The sequence below is a fragment of the Salvelinus alpinus genome, chromosome 20 (genome assembly GCF_045679555.1).
Source record: "Salvelinus alpinus chromosome 20, SLU_Salpinus.1, whole genome shotgun sequence".
In the NCBI taxonomy this organism is placed as follows: Eukaryota; Metazoa; Chordata; class Actinopteri; order Salmoniformes; family Salmonidae; genus Salvelinus; species Salvelinus alpinus.
The window spans coordinates 43,463,175-43,490,161 of record NC_092105.1 but is presented as its reverse complement, the minus strand read 5'-3'; the positions used below and the strand labels follow the sequence as shown (position 1 = coordinate 43,490,161).

General features: G+C 44.3%; 1 protein-coding gene across 5 annotated transcripts in view; it reads right to left on the bottom strand.

Moving 5' to 3' along the window:
• Window positions 1-26,987, bottom strand: part of LOC139546945 (kalirin-like) — a 258,891-nt gene that overhangs the window by 97,467 nt on the left and 134,437 nt on the right. For all 5 annotated transcript variants that reach the window (XR_011669290.1, XM_071355934.1, XM_071355937.1 and 2 more), the window contains exons 10-11: window positions 10,346-10,468; window positions 4,701-4,892 (exon numbers count right to left, since the gene is read on the bottom strand). Coding sequence is in view for 4 of the 5 variants with exons in the window: in XM_071355934.1 (XP_071212035.1) it covers window positions 4,701-4,892; window positions 10,346-10,468 (315 nt within the window). In the remaining variant the exon portion in view is untranslated. The remainder of the gene's footprint in view (window positions 1-4,700; window positions 4,893-10,345; window positions 10,469-26,987) is intronic.

Genomic DNA, 26,987 nt, shown 5'->3' with positions numbered 1-26,987 from the left:
AACACTGCAATGAGGTCGACAAAACAAGCGTAGCCTAATCATTGAACCAGATAAGTACAACGACAAGATCTAGCATGACACATGAACACTAACAGACACGTTGTATTCCAGGAACCTCATTCTTAAAGAATGGCGCGCAAAAAAAACCACACCTCGTTATACTAACGTCATCATCTCCCTCCAGTGAGATACTGTCTCCATCCCAAATGGCACCCTATTCCCTTCATAGTGCACTAATTCTGACCGGGGCCCTATCCACATTCCTATAGGGCTCTGGTCAAAGGTAGCACGCTATATAGGGAATAGGGTGCCATTTGGGATACATCCGCTGTCATCATTTCCACTCGAACCTGTACACTTCACTCATGATTGTGACTACACACACACACAGGGGGAATTCTCTGTGTTTTTTGAAGGGTTAAAAAATAAATGAATAAAGCAGAGAGTGGCGTTGCCATCTTGGTGGTTCCCATGGTAACTGCTCCCCATGACTGATCTGAGCTCGCTCAGAATTAAACATGCTTCTCTGTGTGACTCCTGCTTTAGCTAAAGGATCCTGGCTGTTGCTGCGCTGCACTGGGCATGACCAGCACAACACAGCTACCACACATTTACAGATTTCACAATGAACCTGAATTAGGATTAGACATAGGATTAGGGTGAAATAGGCTATGCATACTATTTGTAATCCCAGGTTTGTAATACTGTAATAGAATATACTGTACAAACACACACGTCACACTTACACACAGATTTCACCATGAACCTGAATTAAGACATGGGATTAGGGAGAAATAGGTTGTGCACTATAGCTGTAATCCTGGGTTTGTAATCCTATATTAAATTACTATGGCGCCTACATTTACACTATATTTGACCGAAATTACTAAATTATGAATTAGTAAATTACTATAGTTCATACATTTACACTCTATTTGATCAAAACTAAAACGCCTGCATTGGAATGAATTTGGGGGGCGCTTAATGTAAACGCTCCAGTCAGAAGACACTTCGAGCATTCTCTGAGAGCATATCAATATTCTATGTTTCATGTGGAGTCCATAGTTAAGTATCCTCCTAATTCATTTAGCTTGCATCCTAAATAGCACATATTCACACGGATAGAGAGTGCCAACATCAAGCAGCCTAAACGAACACATGAATGAGCCGTTTGGACCCCTATGGGCTCTGGTCAAAAGTAGGGTGCCATTTGGGAAAAGCCTTGTCCCAACCATATCTTATAATATTGCCCTGAGTGAACATGTGGCACACAGACAGAGGCTTTCCAACAGTCCCTCTGTGTGTGTTTGCTAAATCATGGCTCTGATTGCTTCCCTCGTCTGTTTGAGGGCGCAGTCTGACCGAGCACTCATGGGAGAGTCCCAAATGGCACCCTATCCCTAGGAAGTGCACTTCTTTTGGCCAGAGCCCGTGGTATGGAAACTGGTCAAAAGTAGTGCACTATAAAGGGAAATAGGGTACCATTTGGGACGCGGGCCATGTCTCCATGTAGACCACTGTCCAGAATGTAAATGAGTCTCTTTCAGCTCACACAGCACAGCAGCCTCAAACCTTATTTATTTTAGCTAATTGCTGCTTTCTGTGAGAAAGTATATTGAATGTCAATCGATATAAAGATAGAACCATAAGCGCGAGCAGAAGGCGGAGGCAGCCGAGGAGAAAGCAGATGAGGGAAATGAAAAAGATTCATACATTACGGTGGAGTGATTGCCTCCTTCGTAAATCAAACATGCTCGGCGGCGCGCATCATTTTCTTCTACGTGAGCTGAGAAAATACAAACAACAAAACTTCCCCTTGGCAGTGAACACCACATCAAGCGAGTAACCCTAAGTTGAAAGTTGTCAGTAATTGTCCATTGAGCCGGTGTTGATAGGGATTTGGTGGCATTAGTGATGCATCTGATGCAGTGCGTGCGCCCTCAGTAAACTGGCTATTTCGTGTCATTAGGCTTTTAAAAAGCAATGCCATCTCCGTAGACTACTACTACTGACCAGCCTTATGACGTGAGCGTTCCAAATGACATCCTATTCGCTATGTAGTGTACTACATTTGACCAGGGTACATAGTCACCCATTGGGCTCAGGTCAAAAGTAGTGCACTTCATAGGAAAAAGGGGGATGGAATGCTATTGGGATGCTATTGGTCTCTAAATTAATAATGGATGTGGCCTTGGCTTTCAGGATAACAATCAGACCCTAGGAGTCTTATCTCAGGCCAATCTTAGCACAGGTTTGTTTGCGTCTTCAGGCCAAGCTCTCAGAGCCCCTTAAAAGCACAACATGTAAAGTATTAAAGAAAGACAGAGTTTCGGTTCTATCAGAGTCCAACAACATTTCCTGGTCTGGTCTACGTCTCAAATGGCACCCTATTCCCTACATAGTGCACTACTTTTGATCAGGGCCTATACCCCTATAGGGTCACCCCTAGGCCTGGTCGAAAGTACACTCTTAGAAAAAATGGTGCTATCTAGGACCTAAATGGGTTCTTCGGCTGTCCCCATAGGAGAAGCCTTTGAAGAACCCTTTTTGGTTCCAGGTAGAATCTATTTGTGTTCCACGTAGAACCCTTTCCACAGAGGGTTCTACACGGAACTCAAAAGGGCTCTACCTGGAACCCAAAATGGTTCTACCTGGAACCAAAAAGGGTTCTCCTATGGGGACAGTCGAAGAACCTTTTTGGAACCCTTTTTGTAAGAGTGTAGTGCATTACATAGGTGATAGGGTGCCATGTAAGATGCAGCCCGTCCTCCATAAGCAATCCACCATACTGCATCATGTAGACAGGAGCAAGCCAGTCAGAAGGTAAGCTGCTCCTATACTCAGTACACAGTGAATAACATAAATCGGCTTTGGAAAAGACTGCAGAGTGGGCTGTTGGAAATAGTACAAGCTGGAGACTTAAAAATGGCAGCAAACAGTTTAAAATCAGCCGTATATACTGTATACGCCCCATAAAATGTGCGATTTTCAAATCATTGCCATATTCCTTTTCTCAGTCTGAGATTCCGCTAAGATACTTCACACAATCACTCTCCCTAGTCACTCTCTGCTCTGCGCTGTGTGGAACAGCTGTGACTCCTAAAACCACACTCCCACTGCTTCTCATAGATCACTGGGACTAGCTCACGAATGATGTGTGTGTATGTGTGTGTGTGTAGCTCATGAATGATGGCTCCATTAGGAGAGCTGAACCAAACAAATGTCCTCCACGCTGCTCTAGAGTTCCACAGGTGAATCGTGGTACTCCGCAGCGCACGATAATGACTCTGGCTTGTAGGTTGGTCAGGAAAATCAGAAGACCTCAACAAGCAGTGGTCACCCAGCCCAGCTTACACAGGCCTTTTACATCTTCCTCCTGTCCCAGTGCTCAATGATGTGCCGCATTAAGGGGATAGAAAATTGTACCGTATTACTTTATAGAGCACTACTTTTGACCAGGGCCCATAGGGTTTATAGTGCACTCATTTTGACCAGGGCCAGTAGGGTTCGGGTCAAAAGTAGTACACTACACGCTGAAGAGCTGCTAGGGGAAGAGGGGAGAAGAGCAAGCTGTCTAGGGTCATCTACCACATCCACCCCTTGTTCAGTGAGAGAGAGAGTGAGAGAGAGAGTGAGAGTGAGAGACAGAGACAGAGAGAGAGACAGAGAGAGAAAGAGACAGAGAGAGAGACATAGAGAGAGAGGGAGAGAGAGGGAGAGAGAGAGACAACATGATTTTGATAAACTCCCATATCTACTGGGTGAAATACCACAGTGTGCCATCACAGCTCCAAGATTTGTGACCAGTTGCCACAAGAAAAGGGCAACCAGTGAAGAACAAACACCATTGTAAATACAACCCATACTTGTGTTTATTTATGTTCCCTTTTGTACTTTAACCATTTGCACATCGTTACAGCACTGTATATATACATAATATGACATTTGTAATGTCTTTATTCTTTTGGAACTTCTGTGAGTGTAATGTTTACTGTTCATTTCTATTGTTTATTTCCCTTTTGTATATTATCTACTTCACTTGCTTTGGCAATGTTAACATATATTTCCCATGCCAATAAAGCCCCTTGAATGGAATTGAATTGAATTTGTGAACATCACAAAATCAGGTTAAAAGTTTAAAAAATAACAGTTGGACACTATGATTTTAAAGAGTTTAAGATTAGATGGTGGTAGGTCTGTGAAGTAGCCCTCACACAGACAGAATGTCCATCCCTATTAGCAACCTTTTGACCAGGGATGTGGGCTATTGTAGTGCACTATATAGGGAATAGGGTGCCCAGGCTGGTCTCTCACATCTGGCATGGATCAGGCTCCGCTAACTAGAGAGAAGAATCCCTGCATACCTTAGTAATCTGGGTGCGATCCTCTGTGAATGGCTGGTATGAATGCCCTGTCTGTCTGCAGTGATCAGTGACACTCGCAGACGGGCATCTTGAGGCTGCATAAACCAAGCCACCCCAAGTCTCAACCCTGTGCCAAGTTACTACTCTCAAGGACAGGGAGCGTGAACCATCATGCAGGTCAGGGCTGTTACATCTTCAGTGTGGGTGCGGAAGGAAACCGACAGCCAACGCATCCTACCACATCCACTCCCAGACATTAAAAAAAATGGGTCACTGAACCCCAGAACGTTCCAGACATAGAACTTGATCATGCAGGTCAGGGTTCAAAGGTCTTACCTCCTTGGTGTGGGTGTGGAAGGAGACAGACATGTCCAGCAGCAGTTTCCTCTGCTCCACCCGCCGGACAAAGTCTTGGATCCTGACCTCCAGGTGTCGCGCTGCTTTGTAGATCTCCTCCGGGTCACATTCCCCAGTCTGGGCCAGCTGCTCGGCCGCCTCCAGGAGCTTGTCTGCGTTGGTGTAGGTGTTCTGGTACCCAGAGGAGACAAAGGGCAGCTCAATTAGACGACCGCAAACACAAGTAGGTAGAGAACTGGGTCTGCAAGGTGCACTCTACAGGATCTTACCGCTGCAACTCTGGGGTCTCCAAGTTCATTGACAATTGTGTCTGTCTGCACTCTGTCTCCGCATGCTATGACTGACTACTGCATTCCTGTCTCTCTCTCCTTCATCACCACAGACAGACAAGACCTCTCTCTCCGATGGGCGCCTCCACTACTAAATTGCCCCAAAACTGTGCAGAGTGGCAGGGTAAATCCCTGGCTCTCCCTACGTGGTAATCCCACAGCTTGGCAAGTGTTGTCTCTGGATCAACACAACAGTGGGGACTAAGTCCGTAGAGCACCGTCCATCAGGGCAGGATGGATTAATGCCTGGCTAGCATGTAGCGTGTAACAAGTAGCAGCGTGGTGATCTGACTAGGACGGGATATCCCAAAGGCTCGGGAACTGGTCACCTCCCGTAAGGTTGTGGCACATTCACTGGGTGCATATGGCTCTGGTCAAAGGTAGTGCACTAGAAAGGCAGTAGGGTGCCATGTGGGATGCATTCTGGGCCATTTAGGAATAAAGATGCCATATGGGGATACTTTTAGCGATTCAACACGCTAAGGTCGGACCCTTACCTAGTGTCACGCATCCTGGAGAAGATTTAACACTGTGGGCCTCATCATAATCACAGTCATGTAATTCAAATCCTATCTGTCTCCTTACCTACTGTGTCTGTCTGGCACTGAAGTCCAAACAAGGCTCATTTACACTACGTATGGTGGGGGTTCCAATCTTCGATTATCCAAAGTGTGGTGCTCTGGTGATGTGGGCGGGGAAAGCTACTGTTTGGAGTGTCAGCCACGCCCCACAACCAGCATTGTAGGCTGCAGCAAGCTAGGCTGCAGGGCTCGGCCCACACCTGAGGCCACTCGGCCTCATTAGGCTGCAACGCAGTCTGGAGAAATTTAAGGGCCTGCTTTAGTTCAGCACGGGGGCGCTCCTGGCTGGACGCTGGAGACTGAGCTCTATAGACATTTGTTTGAAGCCCTGGTCATTGTGGTCCCCACAGGAAGAAGTGAACGGACTACAAGTGAAGCTGGTAGCAGCCCAGCTAGTTTTGTTTAAAGTTAAGGCTAACTCAAGGTTCAGTTAAAACCTCTACAAGATCGGTGTCCCGACCTCGGGACGGTTGAGCTAACGTAGGCTAATGCGATCAGCATGAGGTTGTAAGTAACAAGAACATTTCCCAGGACATAGACATATCTGATATTGGCAGAAATCTTAAATTCTTGTTAATGTAACTGCACTGTCCAATTTACAGTAGCTATTACAGTGAAATTATACAATGCTATTGTTTGAGGAGAGCGCACAGTTATGAACTTGAAAAGTTATTAATAAACCAATTAGGCACATTTGGGCGGTCTTGATACAACATTTTGAACAGAAATGCAATGGTTCATTGGATCAGTCTAAAACGTTGCACATACACTGCTACCATCTAGTGGCCAAAATCAAAATTGGGCCTGGGCTGGAATAATACATTATGGCCTTTCTCTTGCATTTCAAAGATGAAAAACAAAAACAAAAAACGGTTGGTTTTTTCTTTGTTTTATCTTTTACCAGATCTAATGTGTTATATTCTCCTACATTCATTTCACATTTTCAAATGGTATCAATAATATGCATATCCTTGCTTCAGGTCCAGAGCTACAGGCAGTTAGATTTGGGTATGTCATTTTAGGCGAAAATTGAAAAAAAGGGTCCGATCCTTAAGAGGTTTTAAGGAGAGTGGGAGAGTGTTTTGTTTTCCGTTAATGTTTGAGAACCAACTTTGTGAACCTTTTATTTTGAATAAATATGCCAGCCTAGCCTGGTTTAGGCTGTGCCCCAGAAGCGTTGGACTTCTGTCATTGTTCCTCCTTGATACCTTCCTACCAGCCACCTACCAGTCACACCTACCAGTCACACCTACCAGTCACACCTACCGAGTCATTTTTAACCCTTCAAAAATATCTGAATCAATCTTTTTTTCTCAAATAAACTGGACAAGGTTTAATAGCGGCTGCTGACATTTAACATTTGAAATCCATGCTTTGATTGATTGTAAAACGAAGATTAAAAATGGGTTTCTCTGTGTGACTTAGGGCATGCTGTGGAGGTGGATTTATTTGCCTGTACTGTCAGGTTGATGTGAGTATTGTCGATCAGAATACCCCTTCCTCGCTCCTAGGATGCCTATAACAGTTGTGCACACACTGATCCCTTCTCTGTGTCACATTGGCAGTAGCTCTGGCCCAAATCTCATTTATTCATAGTGAATAGAGAGGACCAGCTTATTATAGGGGGTACAATGGAGGGTCAATTCAAAGGACATGGATACAGTAAGCAGGATTACAGTTAGAGAGCTCTTATGTACTTATCTACTGATGTATATAGTAAAGGCTGTATTAAAACCCACACATCTACATTTTCAATAGTACATGCAAAATCCAGAACAGCTATGAATTATATCACGATTAAAAACCTTCTCCATATCAATTCCCTATCACTCAACCACTCCTCCCACACCATTAGACATAGCCTGCGTCCCAAATGGCGCCGTATTCCTAGGGCACTATGTAGGGGGATAGGGTGGCATTTGGGACAAGACCCAGAGTGGGGTGTCGGGTGTATTCCACGCAGCAGCAGTAGGCCCAGCCCAGGCAGCACATAGCTTTCATCGGTTCAGGAAAACTCCTCCCTTGTCCTCTGTATTATCTTATCCCTCCAGAGAGGTGCAGTCAACGCCATTCAGGCTTTCCCTTTGCAGATATGGCTGAGGTGGAGTCGTCTCTCTTCTTCCCTAGTCTTTTTTAACACTCGGCCAGATTCCCTGTGTATCGCTTATATTCAATCTGTTCCACGCGCAGGACTTTTATGGGCTTGATAACCAGACGCCAGAAACAAAAGCTTTGTGCCTCTCTCTCTCTTCCCATTAAGAAGTGCTCAGCACTTCAAATCCCCCATTGCATGTTTTCTAGGCAGAATACATCTGAGGCCAGTCATTAGAGAGCTGCACTGTTTGTGCCATTCGGGCTATTTGGGGGGGGGGGGGGGGTTCCATCTACAATGGCAGATTGAATCTCAGCACAACCTCTCTGAATAATTAACTGATGTCATTAGGATTTTTTAACATCCTTTTCTTTTGATGTTTTATTGCTGGATGAGTTATTATGATGAATATCAATAAAGGCTTTGAGTTCGTGCGTGCATCTGCGTTTGTTTGCGCGTGAAGTTATGTGGGCGTAGGTGATCCCCCCCCCCACCAATAAAAAAATGTTGGTTTGACTTTGGTTTCAATCTCCTTTGATGAGGTGTCTTGGGGAGATGATGGTGCCATATGTACATATCTTAATGAGCTCAAATTTCAAATATTCCAATATGAAGTGCTTTATTTGATTCTTTAAGCCATTTGATCCATCCTTCAGGAGTAGGGGTGAATTAAACATCCTCATCTCGTACACTTTTCCCCAGAGAGAAGTACATGGTTAGAAAATAGGGTATATAATGTTCAGGCCTTTCAGACTGTCCTAAACTGCACCCTATTCTCTAGTGCACTACTATTGACCAAAGCCCTATGGGACCTGATGAAAAGTAGTGCACTATATAGGGAATAGCATGCCATTTGGGACACACGGGCAGACTTCTGCTTGCCCTGAAGACAGACACGCTGTCCATCTCGAAAGAGCGGTCGCCCAAATCAAGCCAATCCATCATCAGGAGGGGCTAAAACATTGTCGTGAATCCACGATTACACATCCATTTAGCATCAAAACACAACCCCTTAACGCTGGTGTTATCACTAGTCACGGCTCATGCCGCTACCATTACACTCAGGAGGTTAGCAAAGCGGAAGAAATGTGACTAGAAATTATTAATATTTACTGGACATCACCACCTTTACATTTCTTATGTTGCTGGGTAGCTGGATGATATCAGATACTCTCTGCGTCCCAAATGGCACCCTATTCCCAACATAGTGCGCTACTTTTGACCAGAGCCCTATGGTCCCTAGTCAACAGTACTGCACTAGGGAATAGGTTGCCAGGTAGACGCAGGCGCTATCTACTGTGTACTACTTGTCACCTATAGTCATATAGCCTATTAAAGCAGAACATCTTACTTTGTGCAGTTTGTCTGTGTGATGAAATTAGAAAGTGTATTTCCACAGTGGACTGGTTCCAGCTTGTTCTTGCTTGGTCTAAGTCTTCTGGCCTCTTTTCTCATATGGACTGCAGCTACAATGGGCTGCAAAAACCAAACCTGCATGCCAAGCCCATAAAAAACATACTAAAGCTAAAATGACTAGGTTTGGATTCCATTTCTGTGAGTCTCTTAAACGCCTGGATGTATTTCTCACTGCACACTCATTTTCTGTCACTTGTCAATCAAAACTAACCACGAAAAATCGTAACATTCCGATATTTTGAGTTTAAAGCTAGAGTCCTTAATTGAAACAATAAAGAAGTGTTCCTCTAAAAGCTAAGGGACGGGGCTGGAAAAATGAAAAGACTCTCAAATTCATAGACAGAGCTGCGGATGCAAAGAATGACCATCCATGATATGAAATGTACAGTTTGAACCGTGTTTTTAGGCTATACCTTGATCGTTTACATTTGGGTTGTTTACAAACATTGGTGTAAAACAAAAGTATATTTGGGGTTCTGATTGGACACGGCAGTTGAACTAAGAGCACGAGACATGCATAAGTTCTATTCTTCAACAATCTTTGGGTATACAGTATATGATTCATTTAGAAGTCCAAAAATGGATTTAGCAACAAAGGATTCTAGCTTTTATTGACATCCTCACTGAATAATAGACGAACTTGCTTCAAAACAATACAAATCTGCCATCTGTGAATTGCATTTGAACACTAGAACAGTAGTAATAGGAAGCTGTAAAAGGACAATAGAACCATAAGTCATTTGGTTGTAACAATGTGTCAGTGTTCAGTTTATTGACCATGTCTTCTCTTGGAACCGTGTTCAGTGGTCTGCCCTTTCACTGACACCTCAGCACTTTGACATTAGACAGAATAGCATAACAGCCAACAGAGTTCAAATCTAGTACAATACTGCAGTTCAAATGTAGTATAATGCTGCAGAAAATGCAGCCTTTGTCGATATTGTAGCATGGATGAGGCAATTCAACCTCAAAATGTCATCCACAATGCATGAGGAAGTTGCCCCTGAACTCTGATCTGTGGTCAGTTGAACATTTTCCCCACTAATGGTTAAGGTTAGGTTTGGGGGTGGGGAAGCTGATCCTTGATCAGATACTACATCTCAGCAATGTGGGGAGGAGATTCACATGATTCAGGGCATGACCAATGACACACTATTAGCAAGGTCGCAAACATATGCTCATTGGCACATATAGTTGAACTCTCACCTGTGCCACCTCCTCAAAATCGTCGTGGCGTTTCTGTAGTGCCCTGGCGCGGTGGAGGGACTTGCCCACGCCTGTGTGTTTGCTAAGGAAGGCCTCTCCATGGTTCTCTATCCAGTCCATCACCTGCACAAGTGACACAGAGAAAGACACTCATGTTAACCAGTGTTCTGTTCAGCCCAGGTTACTCCCCCCCCCTGCCTACAAAGGAGTCAGACACATGTGTGGGCTTCAGGGCCAGGAATCTGTCACCACTGTCACCCTATATCAGGACAGCAGTCCATCTTCAAGGAGAAAGAAGAGGAGGTTTTGTGAATTCCGATTTTATCCAAACTTTGGAGGAAAGACGAGGTAGTGAGCCTCGGAAATATTGTCTAGCTTCCTTCTCTCCTTTTGCTAGGCTTTTACTTAGACTGGGAATACATGATTTAATCTCGACAGCATTCAAAGAGAAAGTAGCCAAATGTGCAGTACGAAAGGTAGCCAAAAAGTGCAGTGAACTTTGCATAACTCCACTCTAGAGTCCCATTGCGTGACTATACATTGTTGGCGGAATAGCCAGTACGGCAGAATTGACAGTACTAAATGTTAATGAATAGATGAGAGGTCATAAGATGAGATCATCTGTGTGGTTTTGTAAACAGCGTCTGACTGAAACAGAGCAGCACCCTGTGGCAGTGACTTTCACCATTCCCTGGCAAACATCAGCTCAAACACTATTTTAAATATTTTCAAATACTTTCTCTGTGCTTGCCTGGCGAGATGGAACCAATAGAATACTCCCAAAACTGTAAACCCCGACAATCTGGCACTCTAGGCAGGCTCGTATTCAAATAGTATTTGAACCCTGGTCAGTCTTTTGTTCCCTTCCTAATAACGCTCTCTACGGTCACTTCAAGGAATGGAAAACCAAAGCTTGCCTGTCCTGTCCCACTTCAATTATCTTGTTGTCCTCAAGTGTAGCCTCCCTGTCCTGATCGTGTTTGCTTGCCTGCGTGTGTGTATAGTAGGGAGGGGTCATCTGCTTGCATGTTAGTGTGTGTGTGTGTGTGTGTGTGTGTGTGTGTGTGTGTGTGTGTGTGTGTGTGTGTGTGTGTGTGTGTGTGTGTGTGTGTGTGTGTGTGTGTGTGTGTGTGTGTGTGTGTGTGTGTGTGTGTGTAGTAGGAGATGGGATGGGTCCTTGGCTTGCGTGTGTGTGTACAGGAGTGTTTAATAAACATGTCAGTGGGTGAGCAGACAACTCTTGTCTCGCCCTGACTGATTAGAGTTGCTGCATCCACAGGAACAAGCAGGAGTCTAAAACTACCTGGCTGGCTCGCTCATGCAAACACGGGAAGGGCTGAGAATAGAAGAGATATTTGCTGGGGATGATATTAGATGTCTGAGGATGCCATGCCTCGGACGGGAGTGCCACTTCTGGATTCTATGTCTGCATCCCAAATGACACCCTATTCCCTAGATATAGTGCACTACTTTTGACGAGGGCCCACAGGGCTCTAGTCAAAAGTAGTGCACTATGTAGGAAATAGGGTGCCATTTTGGATGCAGCCTATCAGTCTAGTGATGTCTCAGCAGTTACTCGACACCACAATGTTATTCTAGCCATGATGTTGAGGAAGTGGGCTGGAAATATTGGATTCAGTTTAATATGGGTCCAGCTCCAAAATGAGGGCTCTGATAAAAGTAGTGCGCTACAGTATATATGGAATAGGGTGTCATTTAGCACACAGCCTGTGTTTGTGATGCTGCAGTAACCTCCAGATTACTGACATCTCAGAGATGTTTCCTGGAAAAGTACAGTACATGATACGTCAGAATTCGGGCGCATTAAAACAAAGATGGCCTGGAAAAAACCATCAAAGAAAACAGAGGAAGCATGAAAAACAGCAAGCAAAACGGGAGGCCCATGGGAAAGAGGAGCACTTGTGTGAACATCGTGGTGCTTAATGTAATCTCGGTCTAAATCTGTTAAATATTACGGGCATTTACATATGATCCAAGCCCCTGAGGAGGCATTTGAAAAATGTACGGAGGAGGATGCCAAAAGTGCTTTTATTTTCACAGCTTTATTATTTTGACAGTGTATAAGTGAAAGCAGTCCTGGTCACACTATTTGGATAGCCCGGATAGTTCATCTGCTAATAAGCAACTGCTTGCTAAGGTTAAGGTCAGGTTTAGAATAAGGGATAGTGTTAAGGCACACCGGGCACCAGGGTAAAGTGACTAAAAGGGCAGTTGAAATAGGCAAGGGGGGCAAATATTTTGGGGTGGGGTTTTGCATTGGAATTATATTGAATTCTGCTTATATCACACTAACCCACAATGAGCCTAACGTTCGAACGCCGAGAATCTGAGACCATTGAGTGCTTTTGAAGTGACAGGTTGGCGCCAAATCTGTAGCCCAAATCCTCTGTGCTTCTATCAGCGTAAAATAGGGTCCTTCTAGCAGTCGTAAGGACAAAGATTCAGCATGAGGCAGGCAGGTAGCGGTGCAAATTAGTGCTGGATTTATCTACACAGTGCTGGCGTTTCAAAGAGGACGGTGATATTTACAAATCTATATACGTATTTACAAAAGGTCTGACTTCAAAATGTCAGCATTCAAAAGAAAAAGCCTCTCATCAGGCAAAACCGGTCATAACCAATAAAGCACAGGTGGGGTCATTCAGGCTCAGATACAGCCTCCCCTTGAGTTACCCAACAGTAAACTAACTAGAACATCCCCAAACAGGCACTTAAATTAATTTGACCACACTTCTTCTTGGCACGCAGGCCAGGTATTTCTATGCACGCTAAAGCGCGCAACATTAAACATAGTGGAGAAACCGGACAAATACTCTCCAAACAACTACAACAGAAGAAATGTACAGTAAACTGGTGAATGCAATTCAATAAACCAAAAGTTATTTACTGCAAGTGTTGTGCAGTTCGTGAGCTGTCCAAACAACGTTTCCACTTGGAGAATGGTAAATATAAACGCAACATGTAAAGTGTTGGTCCCATGTGTCATGAGCTGAAATAAAAGATCCCAGAAATGTTCCACATGCACAAAAAGCTTATTACGCTCAAATTTTGTGCACAAATTTGTTTACATCCATGTTAATGAGCATTTCTCCTTTGCCAAGATAATCCATCCATCTGACAGGTGTGGCATATCAAGAAGCTGATTAAACAGCATGATCTTTACACAGGTGCACCTTGTGCGGGGGACAATAAAAGGCAGTTTTGTCATACAACACAATGCCACAGTCTCAAGTCTTGAGGGAGCATGCAATTGGCGTGCTGACTGCAGGAATGACCACCGCTGATGAAACTGGTTGTTTGCACAACAGTATAATTTCTGCACAAACTGTCAGAAACTGTCTCAGGGAAGCTCATCTACTTGCTTGTCGTCCTCACCAGGGCCTTGACCTGACTGCAGTTCAGCGTCGTAACCGACTTCAGTGGGCAAATTATCACCTTCAATGGCCACTGGCATGCTGGAAAAGTGTGCTCTTCACGGATGAATCCCGGTTTCAACTGTGCCGGGCAGATGGCAGACAGCGTGTATGGCGCCGTGCCCCATGGTGGCGGTGGGGTTATGGTATGGACAGGCATAAGCCATGGATCACAAACACAATTGCATTTTATTGATGGCAATTTGATTGCGCAGAGATACCGTGGCGAGATCCTGAGGCCCATTGTGCTATTCATCTGCCGCCATCGCCCCATGTTTCAGCATGATAACGCACGGCCCCATGTTGCAAGGATCTGTACACAATTCCTGTAGGCTGAAAATCTCCCAGTTCTTCCTTGGCCTGCATACTCACCAGACATGTCACCCATTGAGCATGTTGGGATGCTCTGGATCGACGTGTACGGCAACGTGTTCCAGTTCCCGTCAATATCCAGCAACTTCACACAGCCATTGAAGAGGAGTGGGACAACATTCCACAGGCCACAATCAACAACCTGATCAACTCTATACAAAGGAGAGGCAAATGGTGGTCACACCAGATACTGACTAGTTTTCTGATCCACGCCCCTACCTGCCCATACAGTAGAGCAGACACTCCTGCAGAGCACACCCCATAGGAACAGCAGATGAACAGGATGGAAACAGCTCAGGCTCCAACACGGAGTCCTCACCAGTCCCAAACTGGTTCACTTGACTCCACCCTTATAAATCAAATTATTACAGGCGGAGGCGTATCACATTCACTTAGCCTACCAGAGAGATGAGCACCCCCCCCCTTTTTATGGAAAACCATAGGAGTCATACTGCACATATCCGCTGAGTGGCTTTCCAAAGCCTCCCTACACACACCGCAATGCGCTTTGTCCATTGTGCTGACGCAGCGCAGAAGGGATACAGATTTTTTTGGGCACCAATCTGTCGCTCAATCATTTGAACTTTTTTGCTAATTTTAGTCAGAAGTTTACATACACTTAGGTTGGGGTCAATAAAACTCTTCTTTCAACCACTCCACAAATTTCTTGTTAACAAACTATAGTCTTGGCAAGTCAGCCAGGACATCTACTTTGTGCATGACACAAGTAATTTTTCCAACAAGTGTTTACACACAGATTATTTCACTTATAATTCACTGTATCACAAATCCAGTGGGTCAGAAGTTTACATACACTAAGTTGATTGTGCCTATTTCTGGAAAATTCCAGAAAATTATGTCATGGCTTTAGAAGCTTCTGATAGGCTAATTGACATCATTTGAGTCAATTGGATGTGTACCTGTGGATGTATTTCAAGGCCTACCTTCAAACTCAGTGCCTCTTTGCTTGACATCATGGGAAAATCAAAAGAAATCTGCCAAGACCTCAGAAAAAAATGTGTAGACCTCCACAAGTCTGGTTCATCCTTGGGAGCAATTTCCAAACAACTGAAGGTACCATGTTCATCTGTACAAACAATAGTACGCAAGTATAAACACCATGGGACCACAAAGCCATCATACCGCTCAGGAAGAAGATGCGTTCTGTCTCCTAGAGATTAACGTACTTTGTTGCAAAAAGTGCAAATCAATCCCAGAACAACAGCGAACCATAGTAAAACGTTCTCAGAACCTCACACAAGTCTTGCAGTTCCCAGAACAGGCAATATGTTAACTTCCATATTCAGAACGTTTATAAAACGTTCTGTTTTAACGGTCAGGAAACTTATGGCTTCGTTCCCAGAACCAATGGGAAACCAAACATTTACTTTTCCACAACTTCTAAGGAACCAAATGTGCTAGCTGGATATAGAGCACAGGTCAAAAGTAGTGTACTATATAAAGGTAATAGGTTGCTATTTAGGATGCAAGGGCTTCCAAACTGCAAGGGGCTTGTCAGGAGGAAGCAGTGTTGGAGGATGTGTGGAGGAAGTTCAGCGCTATCCAAGGTCATCTACTATATATCCGTAGCCAGATTTAAGAGGAGTTGGAGAAACCTGGGGCTGTCTCTATACTCTCCTACCTCCACATTTGGGTTAATCTAATGACATTCCTCTCATTTATCTTAAGGTAAAGCATACAATGCAATGGATAACGACTGCAAGGGATAGCACTAAAATAAAATAAACTGTTACCTTAGGCAACAGCAGAATTGTGCTTCATGTATGAAGCATATTTTTTTGTGGATTTGTGAATGTCAGCAATTCTCCAACCCACTGTGCTATTTATTCACATGGTATTTTACTGCTTCCAAGGGCCCATAGATGATCTGGTCAAAAGTAGTGCACTATATAGGCAATAGGGTGCGTTTTGGACACACTACGTTTTTTCTTTTCTATGGCCATCATACAGCCAGAAACCGAGGACTGTGGTAACATTTTATTTGGATAGTCCATCTATGGACTATCTACAGACTATTAGTAACATTTCAACTAACTATCTACTAACCCTAACCCTAAACCTAAAATTAACCCTAGCCCTAACCTTAACCCGTACCCGGCTCCACGAGGGGGCTAAAGGGGGCGTAGCCTCCTCAGTTTTGTGTTATGTTCCTAAGGTTGAAGTCGGAAGTTTACATACACCTTAGCCAAATACATTTAAACCCATTTTTTTCACAATTCCTTACATTTAATCCTAGTAAACATTCCCTGTCTTAGGTCAGTTAGGATCACCACTTTATTTTAAGAATGTGAAATGTCAGAATAATAGTAGAGAGAAGGATTTATTTCAGCTTGTATTTCTTTCATCACATTCCCAGTGGGTCAGAAGTTTACATACACTCAATTAGTATTTGGTAGCATTGCCTTTAAATTGTTTAACTTGGGCCAGACGTTTCGGGTTGCCTTTCACAAGCTTCCCACAATAAGTTGGGGGAATTTTGACCCATTCCTGACAGAGCTGGTGTAACTGGGTCAGGTTTGTAGGCCTCCTTGCTCGCACACACTTTTTCAGTTCTGCCCACACATTTTCTATAGAATTGAGGTCAGGGCTTTGTGATGGCCACTCCAATACCTTGACTTTGTTGTCCTTAAGCCATTTTGCCACAACTTTGGAAGTATGCTTGGGGTCATTGTTCATTTGGAAGACCCAATTGCGACCAAGCTTCCACTTCCTGACTGATGTCTTGAGATGTTGCTTCAATATATCAACATAATTTTTCATCCTCATGATGTCATCTATTTTGTGAAGTGCACCAGTCCCTTCTGCAGCAAAGCACCCCCACAACATGATGCTGCCACCCCCGTGCTTCACAGTTGGGATGTTGTTCTTTGGCTTGCAAGCCTCCCCCTTTTTCCTCCAAACATAATGATGGTCATTATGGTCAAACAGTTATATTTTTGTTTCATCAGACCAGAATACATTTCTCCAAAAAGTACAATCTTTGTCCCCATGTGCAGTTGCAAACCGTAGTCTGGCATTTTTATGGCGGTTTTGGAGCAGTGGCTTCTTCCTTGCTGAGCAGCCTTTCAGGTTATGTCGATACGGGACTCGTTTTACTGTGGATATAGATACTATTGTACCTGTTTCCTCCAGCATCTTCACAAGTTCCTTTGCTGTTGTTCTGGGATTGATTTGCACTTTTCGCACCAAAGTACGTTCATCTCTAGGAGACAGAACGCGTCTCCTTCCTGAGCGGTATGACGGCTGTGTGGTCACATGGTGTTTATACTTGCGTACTATTGTTTGTTCAGATAAACGTGGTACCTTCAGGCATTTGGAAATTCCTCCCAAGGATGAACCAGACTTGTGGAGGTCTACAAATGTTTTTCTGAGGTCTTGGCAGATTTCTTTTGATTTTCCCATGATGTCAAGCAAAGAGGCACTGAGTTTGAAGGTAGGCCTTGAAATACATCCACAGGTACACCTCCAGTTGACTCAAATGATGTCAATTAGCCTATCAGAAGCTTCTAAAGCCATGCCATAATTTTCTGGAATTTTCCAAGCTGTTTAAAGGCACAGTCAACTTAGTGTATGTAAACTTCTGACCCACTGAATTTTGATACAGTGAATTATAAGTGAAATAATCTGTCTGTAAACAATTGTTGGAAAAATGACTTGTGTCAGGCACAAAGTAGACGTTCTAACCGACTTGCCAAAACTATAGTTTGTTAACATGAAATGTGTGGAGTGGTTGAAAAACGAGTTTTAATGACTCCAACCTAACTGTATGTAAACTTCCGACTTCAACTGTATTTCGCTGACTTTTCCATGTACCATCAAGACCGGTTGGCAGCCTTGGGTAAGATGAGGTTGGGAGGGGTGTGTCTCTTTGTTAACAACAGCTGGTGCGTGATCTCTAATGTTAAGGAAGTCTCACATTTCTGCTCGCCTGAGTTAGAATACCTCATGATAATCTGCAGACCTTAATATTTATCAAGAGAGTTTTCATCTATATTTTTAGGAGCTGAAAAATATTAACACATCTATCACCGGCTTCATTAATAAATGCATCAATGACGTCACCCCCACAGTGACCAGATTTACATATCCCAACCAGAAGCCATGAATTACAGGCAACATCAGCTCTGAGCTAAAGGCTAGAGCTACCGCTTTCAAGGAGCAGGATATTAACCCAGACGCTTAAAAGAAATCCTGCTACGACCTCCGACGAACTAAGATCGAATCCTACAATGCCGGATGGACCCTCAGATCTTCAAAAAGTTCTACAGCTGCACCATTGAGAGCATCATGACTGGCTGCATCACCGCTGGGTATGGAAACTGCTTGGAATCTGACCGCAAGGCGCTACAGAGGGTAGTACGTACTGCCCAGTACATCAATGGGGCCGAGCTCCCTGCCATCCAGGACCTCTACACCAGGCGGTGGCAGAGGAAGGCCCTAAAGATTGTCAAAGCCACCCAAGTCATTGACTGTTCTCTCTGCTACCACATGGCAAGCAGTACCGATGCACCAAGTCTGGAACCAACAGTATCCTGAACAGATTCTACCCCCAAGCCATAAGACTACCAAATAGCTGGCCAGATTATCTGCATTGACCCTTTCTGAACTAACTCTTTTGACTCATCACATACGCTGCTGCTACTGTCTTGTTGCCTAATAACTTTACCCCTACCTATACAGCATGTACATCGTTACTCATTGTATATTTATTTATTGTGTAATTATATTTTTCTATTATTTTTCTATTTTTCTCTCTGCATAGTTGGGAAGGGCCCGTGGGCAAGCATTTCACTGTTAGTCTCCACCTGTTGTTTAGGAAGCATATAACAAATACAATTTTATTTTATGTTGAAGTACTGAAATTCCCAAAGAAGAACGTTGTTTCTTAACGTCCTCTGAACTGTTTGAGAACATTCCCAATGTCAAACCAGTTGGAAAACGTTCCTAGAACATGACCAAAATTTAAATGAAATGTAACCATGTTCGAACTTTAGAAAAGTTTTTTTGTGAAAGTTCCTGAAATGTGCTGAACATTTTCCAAAGTCAAGCAACTTTCCTGCACCATTCCCAAGAAAGTTGTGGGAAGGTTGTATGCAAAATAACCATAGGACAACCACTCTCTCACCAAGCTCTAAGAAACATATGAGTCTCAGAACATGATGTGCTTGCTGGGTAGGCTCTGGCCAAAGCGGTGCACTACATAGGGAATAGGTGCCATTTGGGACGTATCCAATGAGTCAGGGGCTTGAAATGCAGCCCATCAACACTGTCTGCTGCCTGGCTGTGTGGCGCGGTGCAGTGCAGTGCGGTGCAGCGGTCACTCATGTGCATTGCTGATAACCCCAGTCCTGATCTGCCATGGTGGAGGCTTCAATCGCTCACCAAGCCCGGCCCAGTCAGTAAGCCCAGAACAAAGGATTACGTTTGCTTATCTACAAAATAGACCAGCCACTCAACATCACAGGAAAAAAGAAGAGAGAAAGAGAGAGAGAGAGAGAAAGAAAGAAAGACTGGGGGAGGGGGGGGGCGGAGAGACAAAGCGTCATCTTGCTAAACCGTAGACAGGCTAATCCAAATAGGAGAAAAATAACCCTTGCCAACTTGTATGGGAAAGATATCTCTGGAGCACAGTAACAGAGATTATGGGAGTCTGCAGGCTCTGATAGAGTCGGTCAACTGAATCAGAGGCAGAAGCATCGCAGAAAGGTGGGGAGTCAAGGGATCATCTCAGCTCATTTTCATTGAGTCTCATTGAGTCATTCACAATCATTGATGCAGTAGTTATTCTTTCCCTTAAATAAAACAGGAGTGGATACTCCTACTAGGTGCTACAGAGACTAATGCTCAAGGACTTCATCTACACATCAGGCTACGCATCAGGCTGAGATGGGAAAGAAAGAAAAAGAGCGAGCGAGAGCAAGAGAGCGAGAGAAAGAGACATGCATACTATAGCTGTTGATAGCATTCTGTGCTGTTAGACAAATAATGATGTTCATTAAACCAGCCAAAATGAGTATCAATGAACTACACTGGTGTGGTTCCCTTAAGTAAACGTATATAAACTTGCGGCTCTGTGTGTATACAGTGTGTAAATTAACTAACAGAATGCATGCTACAGTCTCCATGTATGCATCCCAAATGGTACCCTATTCCCTAGTGCACTACTTTTGACCATAGCCCTATGGGCGCTGGTCAACAGTAGTGCACTAAATAGAGAATAGGGTTCCGTTTGGGAAGCACACACAGTGGAGGACGGTTGTCCCTGAGGTATAGTATAAGCAGGCCTTGTCTGTTCCTAACAATATGTAATTAGTGAGCTGTAAACAAAGTCACCCCCTATCACTGAGCTCCACTCTGACTGTGGGCAGAGGGCCAGGGGCCAGACACACACAGTGGACTCACTGGACTATACACTACAGTGTTTCTCTTTCAGCCAGTCCAGCGTGGCTTTCACTGTGATGTATTCTATCTAGCACAATGCTGTATTACACAGGCTGTGTCCCACATGGCACCCCTATTCCCTATGTAGTGCCTGTCCCATAGGGCTCTGGTCAAAAGTAGTGCACTACAGTACATATCTGTTGATAAACCTCTAGTGGTGTGGGGGCTGTGCTTTGGCAAAGTGGGGGTTATATCCTGCCTGGTTGGCCCTGTCCGGGGGTATTGTCAGACGGGGCCACAGTGTCCCCCGACCCACCCCTGTCTCAGCCTCCAGTATCTATGCTGCAATGGTCAATTCGGGTCAGTCTGTTATATCTGGTGTAATTCTCCTGTCTTATCTGGTGTCCTGTGTGAATTTAAGTATGCTCCCTCAAATTCTCACTCTCCCTCTCTCCCTCCCCTCCCGGAGGACCTCAGCCCTAGGATCATGCCTCAGGACTACCTGGCCTGATGACTCCTGGCTGTCCCCAATCCACCTGGTTGTGCTGCTTCTCCAGTTTAAACTGTTCTGCCTGTGGCTATGGAACCCTGACCTGTTCACTGGATGTGCTACCTGCTGTTTTCGACTCTCTTTCTCTATCGCACCTGCTGTCTCAGCCTCTGAATGCTTGGCTATGAAAAGCCAACTGACACTTACTCCTGAGGTACTGAACTGTTGCACCCTCTACAACCACTGTGATTATTATTTGACCCTGCTGGTCATCTATGAACGTTTGAACATCTTGAAGAACAATCTGGCCTTAATGGCCATGTACTCGTATAATCTCCAGCCGGTACAGCCAGGAGAGGACTGGCCACCCCTCAGAGCCTGGTTCCTCTCTAGGTTTCTTCCTAAGTTCCTGCCTTTCTAGGGAGTTTTTCCTAGCCTCCGTTCTTCTACTTCTGCTTTGCTTGCTGTTTGGGGTTTTAGGCTGGGTTTCTGTATAGCACTTTGTGACATCTGCTGATGTAAAAAGGGCTTTGTAAATACATTTGATTTAAATTTGATTGATAGGGAATAGGGTGCATGGTGTCTGGAAATCCACAACCTCCCCCTCCCAAGATAGCAATTGTTGGGAGTTCCATTGTAAAGGATGCCGTGGTTGATGGCGCAGACTGCTTCCCTGGTGGCAGAGTGCGTGACATCACTTGGGAGCTTTCGGTCATTCTAGACCAAAACCCGGCGCTGCACACTGCGGCAATGGGCTGAGTTGAGACGAGACTTTGAATACCTGAGAGACAGAATATTGGCTAGGGGCAAGCTGATTTTAATTTCTGGCTCTATCCCAACACACGGTTGTGGAATTGATTGCTTCTCCCGGCTACTTGCACTGGACTCTTGAATGAAATCAGGACTATTTCTGAAAAAGCGTTTGATTTTATTGACAATTTCGATATGCTTTGGGAGCAACCGCAGTTTCTAAAAAGGGACGGCCTGCACACGAACAGGAGAGCAACTTAGATGCTGAGTGCTAACATTGAAAAGGTACTAAAAAAGTGATGGGTTATCTTATCAGTCCTTGCCCGAAATAGGTAACCCTCATTTGAGTCCTGTATTAATCCACATCCTCTTCGAGGCATAGACCAAATGGCACAGTTCTAAGCAATCTTATCTATACCGTTTCAAGCCAACCCCATGGCTATTTCATATGGAGGGTTACCTACTGATCACAGCATGTTTGTGTTAAAGACTCCGTCTGATCTGAAATCCTGTAGTTTTGGCCTTGGACTGTTTCATGTAAATGCCAGAACTTTGATTTTGAAAATGGATCATATTGTAATTATTTCTTCTCAAACTAACGTGGCCATTTTGATTATTACTGAGACTTGGTTAAAAAAAAGTCTGTGCCAGACTTTTATGTGTCTTGGATATAATGGATATAATGTTTATAGATCTGACAGAGCTGGCAGAGGTGGGGGTGTCGCCATATTCATTAACAACAATTTGAATGTTGCTGTGTGTATTACCACATCTGTCCTAAACCAACTCGCATCAACCTTTAAACACCCTTAAAAACCTACTCTCTTAGATGTTATTCTAACAAATACCCCTCCAAAGTTTACAGCCAATGGGATATTTGCTAATGAGTTCAGTGACTGTTGTCCAATCGCCTCATAACAGATGTTAAATGATCTAAATCTCGCTCATGTATTATTACAGAGACATTATAGGCATTTTAATGAGCATTTCTTTTTCAACTGGGGCTGAGTGACTGGTGGGTTGCGTCAACTATCACTGACTCGGATCACGCACTTCATTGTTTTATTTCCCTGTATAGCTCTGTTGCAGATAAACATGCGTTGTACAAAAGGCTAAGGATAAAAGGCAAATCTAATCCATGGTTCACGCATGAATTGACTGAGAAATTACAGGAAAGAAATGTAGCTTGGGCTAAGGCTAAGGCTAGACTGACTGATTCTACGTCTGATTGGCAGTCCTTCAGACATTTGAGAAATACATGTCTATCTCTGGTTAGAAAAGCAAAATCAACATATTTAGTGAATTATATATATCGGAGAACGGTGGTAATCCAGCTAATTTCTGGAAATTGGTCAAATCTTTTCAACAAAACTCCAACCCCCTCGTTGCCCCAGCAGGCTTTTACAACCTCTCGTCCCGTACTAGACAAAATGAAAATTTGTAGTGCTTTTAATAATCATTTTGCTTCAGCTGGCCACCTGTATGAAAGGATAGTCTCTTAAATCTCATCTCATTCCACTAGAGGGAGTCCTTTCGTCACCTCAGAATGATGCTCTAACAGACTCACATACTTTATTCTCATTTCAACCATTTGAGGTCTACGATGTATTAAGTGCCTTGCTAAATGGCATGGGCTGCCACTCCGTCCCACTCAAAAACCCATACTTATTTACTTGACAATTCCTACGGGTGTCATCCCTGTGATTTGGAAAGCGGCACATGTCCTCTCCCTACATAAAGGCGGAGATCCTTCTGACTTCGATAATTACCGGCCAATCTCCAAGTAATCTTGCCTAGCCAAGGCACTAGAATCCCTGACCAACTCCCAGCTAAGAACTATTTGAACTGTTCACTCTATTCTAAATACGCACCAGTCTGGTTTTAGACCTGGACATAGCATTGTTTCAGCTACTATGCTTGTTTAAGATGATGTGTTCAAATGCCTAGATCATAAAACACATTGTGCTGCCCGATTTATAGACCATTCCAAGGCATTCAACACCGTTGACCATTTCCCTACTCATTTAAAAACAGCCTGAAACGGGCCTGGACAAGGAGTCTTGCTAATGGCTTGAAGAGCTATCTGACAGACAGGTCGCAATGTGTGCCTTCTGATGGGGTCAAAGTCTAGTTTCCTAGAAATTACAACAACCACCGCTGGGGTTTGTATTGTGACCTGTTCTCTTTAATATTTCTATAAATAATATTGGTCTATGTATTAAATCCTGTTATATTCACAAGTATGCAGACGATGCGGTTATGTATGCCATTGGTTGATGGTTGACCAAGCTATGTTAGAGCTGCAAACCAAACATGTACCTAATGTGGTCAAAACAAAATATATGTGGTTCTCTAATTCATGGAAAAAATGTCTCAGATGGGCTACATATTCACTCATTGGATGGCTTTCTCATCGAGCAAGTTCCCGCCTATAAATACCTGGGCGTTTTGATTAATAAGGATCTAACGTTTAAAAAAGATACTGATGAGCTAGTTAAAAAGTTAAGATTTAAATTGGGTTTATCTTTTAGAAATAGATCTGGTCGCTCCATGAACAGCAGGAAGCAGATTGTGCAGTTAACTTTCCTGCCAGTTTTCGACTATGGTGACACCATTTACCAGAATACAGCAGCCAATACTCTTAAACCATTGCATGCCATTTACTCATCGGATGGGGCCACAGTGTCTCCTGACCCCTCCAGTCTCAGCCTCCAGCATTTATGCTGCAGTAGTTTATGTGTCGGGGGGCTAGGGTCAGTTTGTTATATCTGGAGTACTTCTCCTGTCTTATCCGGTGTCCTGTGTGAATTTAAGTATGCTCTCTCTAATTCTCTCTTTCTCTCTTTCTTTCTCTCTCTCGGAGGACCTGAGCCCTAGGACCATGCCTCAGGACTACCTGGCATGATGACGCCTTGCTGTCCCCAGTCCACCTGGCCGTGCTGCTGCTCCAGTTTCAACTGTTCTGCCTGCGGCTATGGAACCCTGACCTGTTTACCGGACGTGCTACCTGTCCCAGACCTGCTGTTTTCAACTCTCTAGAGACAGCAGGAGCGGTAGAGATACTCTTAATGATCGGCTATGAAAACCCAACTGACATTTACTCCTGAGGTGCTGACTTGCTGCACCCTCGACAACTACTGTGATTATTATTATTTGACCATGCTGGTCATTTATGAACATTTGAACATCTTGGCCATGTTCTGTTATAATCTCCACCCGGCACAGACAATCAGTGTTGAGCTAAACTAAGCGAGCTCAAGTGGGAATGGTCCTGGCTCACCAAAAAAAAAAAGTGTCAAGGGAAGCCAGCTTGGATTTTTGCGTCACTCCTATCAAATCCCATTGAGAGGATACGTCATTGACAGAAAAACTTGAATTGGTGCATCTCGTTGTGTTGTCCTTCGGTGGCTAGCTAGTCAGCTAGCTAAAATTGGTCCATTCCTAAATTAGGGATTGGAGATACGGTTTTGGACTTGTGATTTTACTTCATTCTCTATACTGGCCAATGTTTATAACGGATATTCTAATCCAACCATTAATTCATACATTGTTGTGCCCCTGGCCTGAGAGGATGGAAGTTCAATATGTAGCTAGATGTAGAAGGCTAATGTTAACTAGCTAACGTTGCCCATGAATGGAAGTTAAGCTAGCGAGCAAGCATTTTAGCCAGGTAGCCTAGGACAACAAAAATAAAAGTGTGTACTGTATGACAGAGTGATGACCATTTTGTCAACATGAAAGAGAGGACGTTGGCATTGGCGTTTCTCTACAAGTAGGGTGAGTCAACATGTTTTTCTACATACATGAACGTGCACACACGCACACACACAAACGCACACAGAAATCAGAACCATGGACAGCCACATCATATTTAGCTTATTTTGATTGGACTGGTATCTTTTAGTTGTCCCCGTATTAGACGAAGCATAGGTGATTAGATGATGTTGTTCCCTCCGCAAGGCAATCAAACAAACGAAATGTCAGAATAGGGACAGAGTGGAGTCGCAAATCAATGGCTCAGACACGAGACGTATGTGGCAGAGTCTACAGACAATCACGGACTACAAAAAGAAAATCAGCCACGTCACGGACACCGACGTCTCGCTTCCAGACAAACTAAACACCTTCTTTGCCAGCTTTGTGGATAACACAGTGCCACCGACACGCCCCGCTACCAAGTACTGTGGGCTCTCCTTCTCCGTGGCCGACGTGAGTGAGACATTTAAACGTGTTAACCCTCGCAAGGCTGCCGGCCCAGACGGCATCCCTAGCCGCGTCCTCAGAGCATGCGCAGACCAGCTGGCTGGTGGGTTTACGGACATATTCAATCTCTCCCTATCCCAGGCTGCTTTCCCCACATGTTTCAAGATGGCCACCATTGTTCCTGTACCCTAGAATGCAAAGGTAACTGAACTAAATGACTATGGCCCTGTAGCACTCACTTCTGTCATCATGAAGTGCTTTGAGAGACTAGTCAAGGATCATATCACCTCCACCTTACCTGTCACCCTAGACCCACTGCATTCAGTACTGTAGTACCCTCCAAGCTCATCACTAAGCTTGAGGTCCTGGGTCTCCACCCCACCATGTGCGATTGGGTCCTGGACTTCCTGACGGGCCACCCCCAGGTGGTGAAGGTAGGAACCAACATCTCCACTTCGCTGATTCTCAACACTGGGGCCCCACAAGAGTGCGTGCTCAGCCCCCTCTTGTACTCCCTGTTCATCCATGACTGTGTGGTCATGCACGCCTTCAACTCGATCATCAAGTTTGCAGATGACACAACAGTAGTAGGCTTGATCACCAACAACGACGAGACAACAACAACGCCTATAGGAAGGAGGTAAGGGCACTCGGAGTGTGGTGTCAGGAAAACAACCTCTCACTGAACGTCAACAAAACAAAAGAGAGGATCATGGACTTCAGGAAACAGCAGAGGGAGCACCCCCTATCCACATCGACGGGACAGCAGTGGAGAAGGTGGAAAGTTTTAAGTTCCTCGGTGTACACATCACGGACAAACTGAAATGGTCCACCCACACAGACAGTGTGGTGAAGAAGGTGCAACAACGCCTCTTCAACCTCAGGAGGGTGGAAAAATGTGTCTTGTCACCTAAAATTCTCACAAACTTTTACAGATGCACAATTGAGAGCATCCTGTCGGACTGCATCACCGCCTGGTACGGCTACTGCA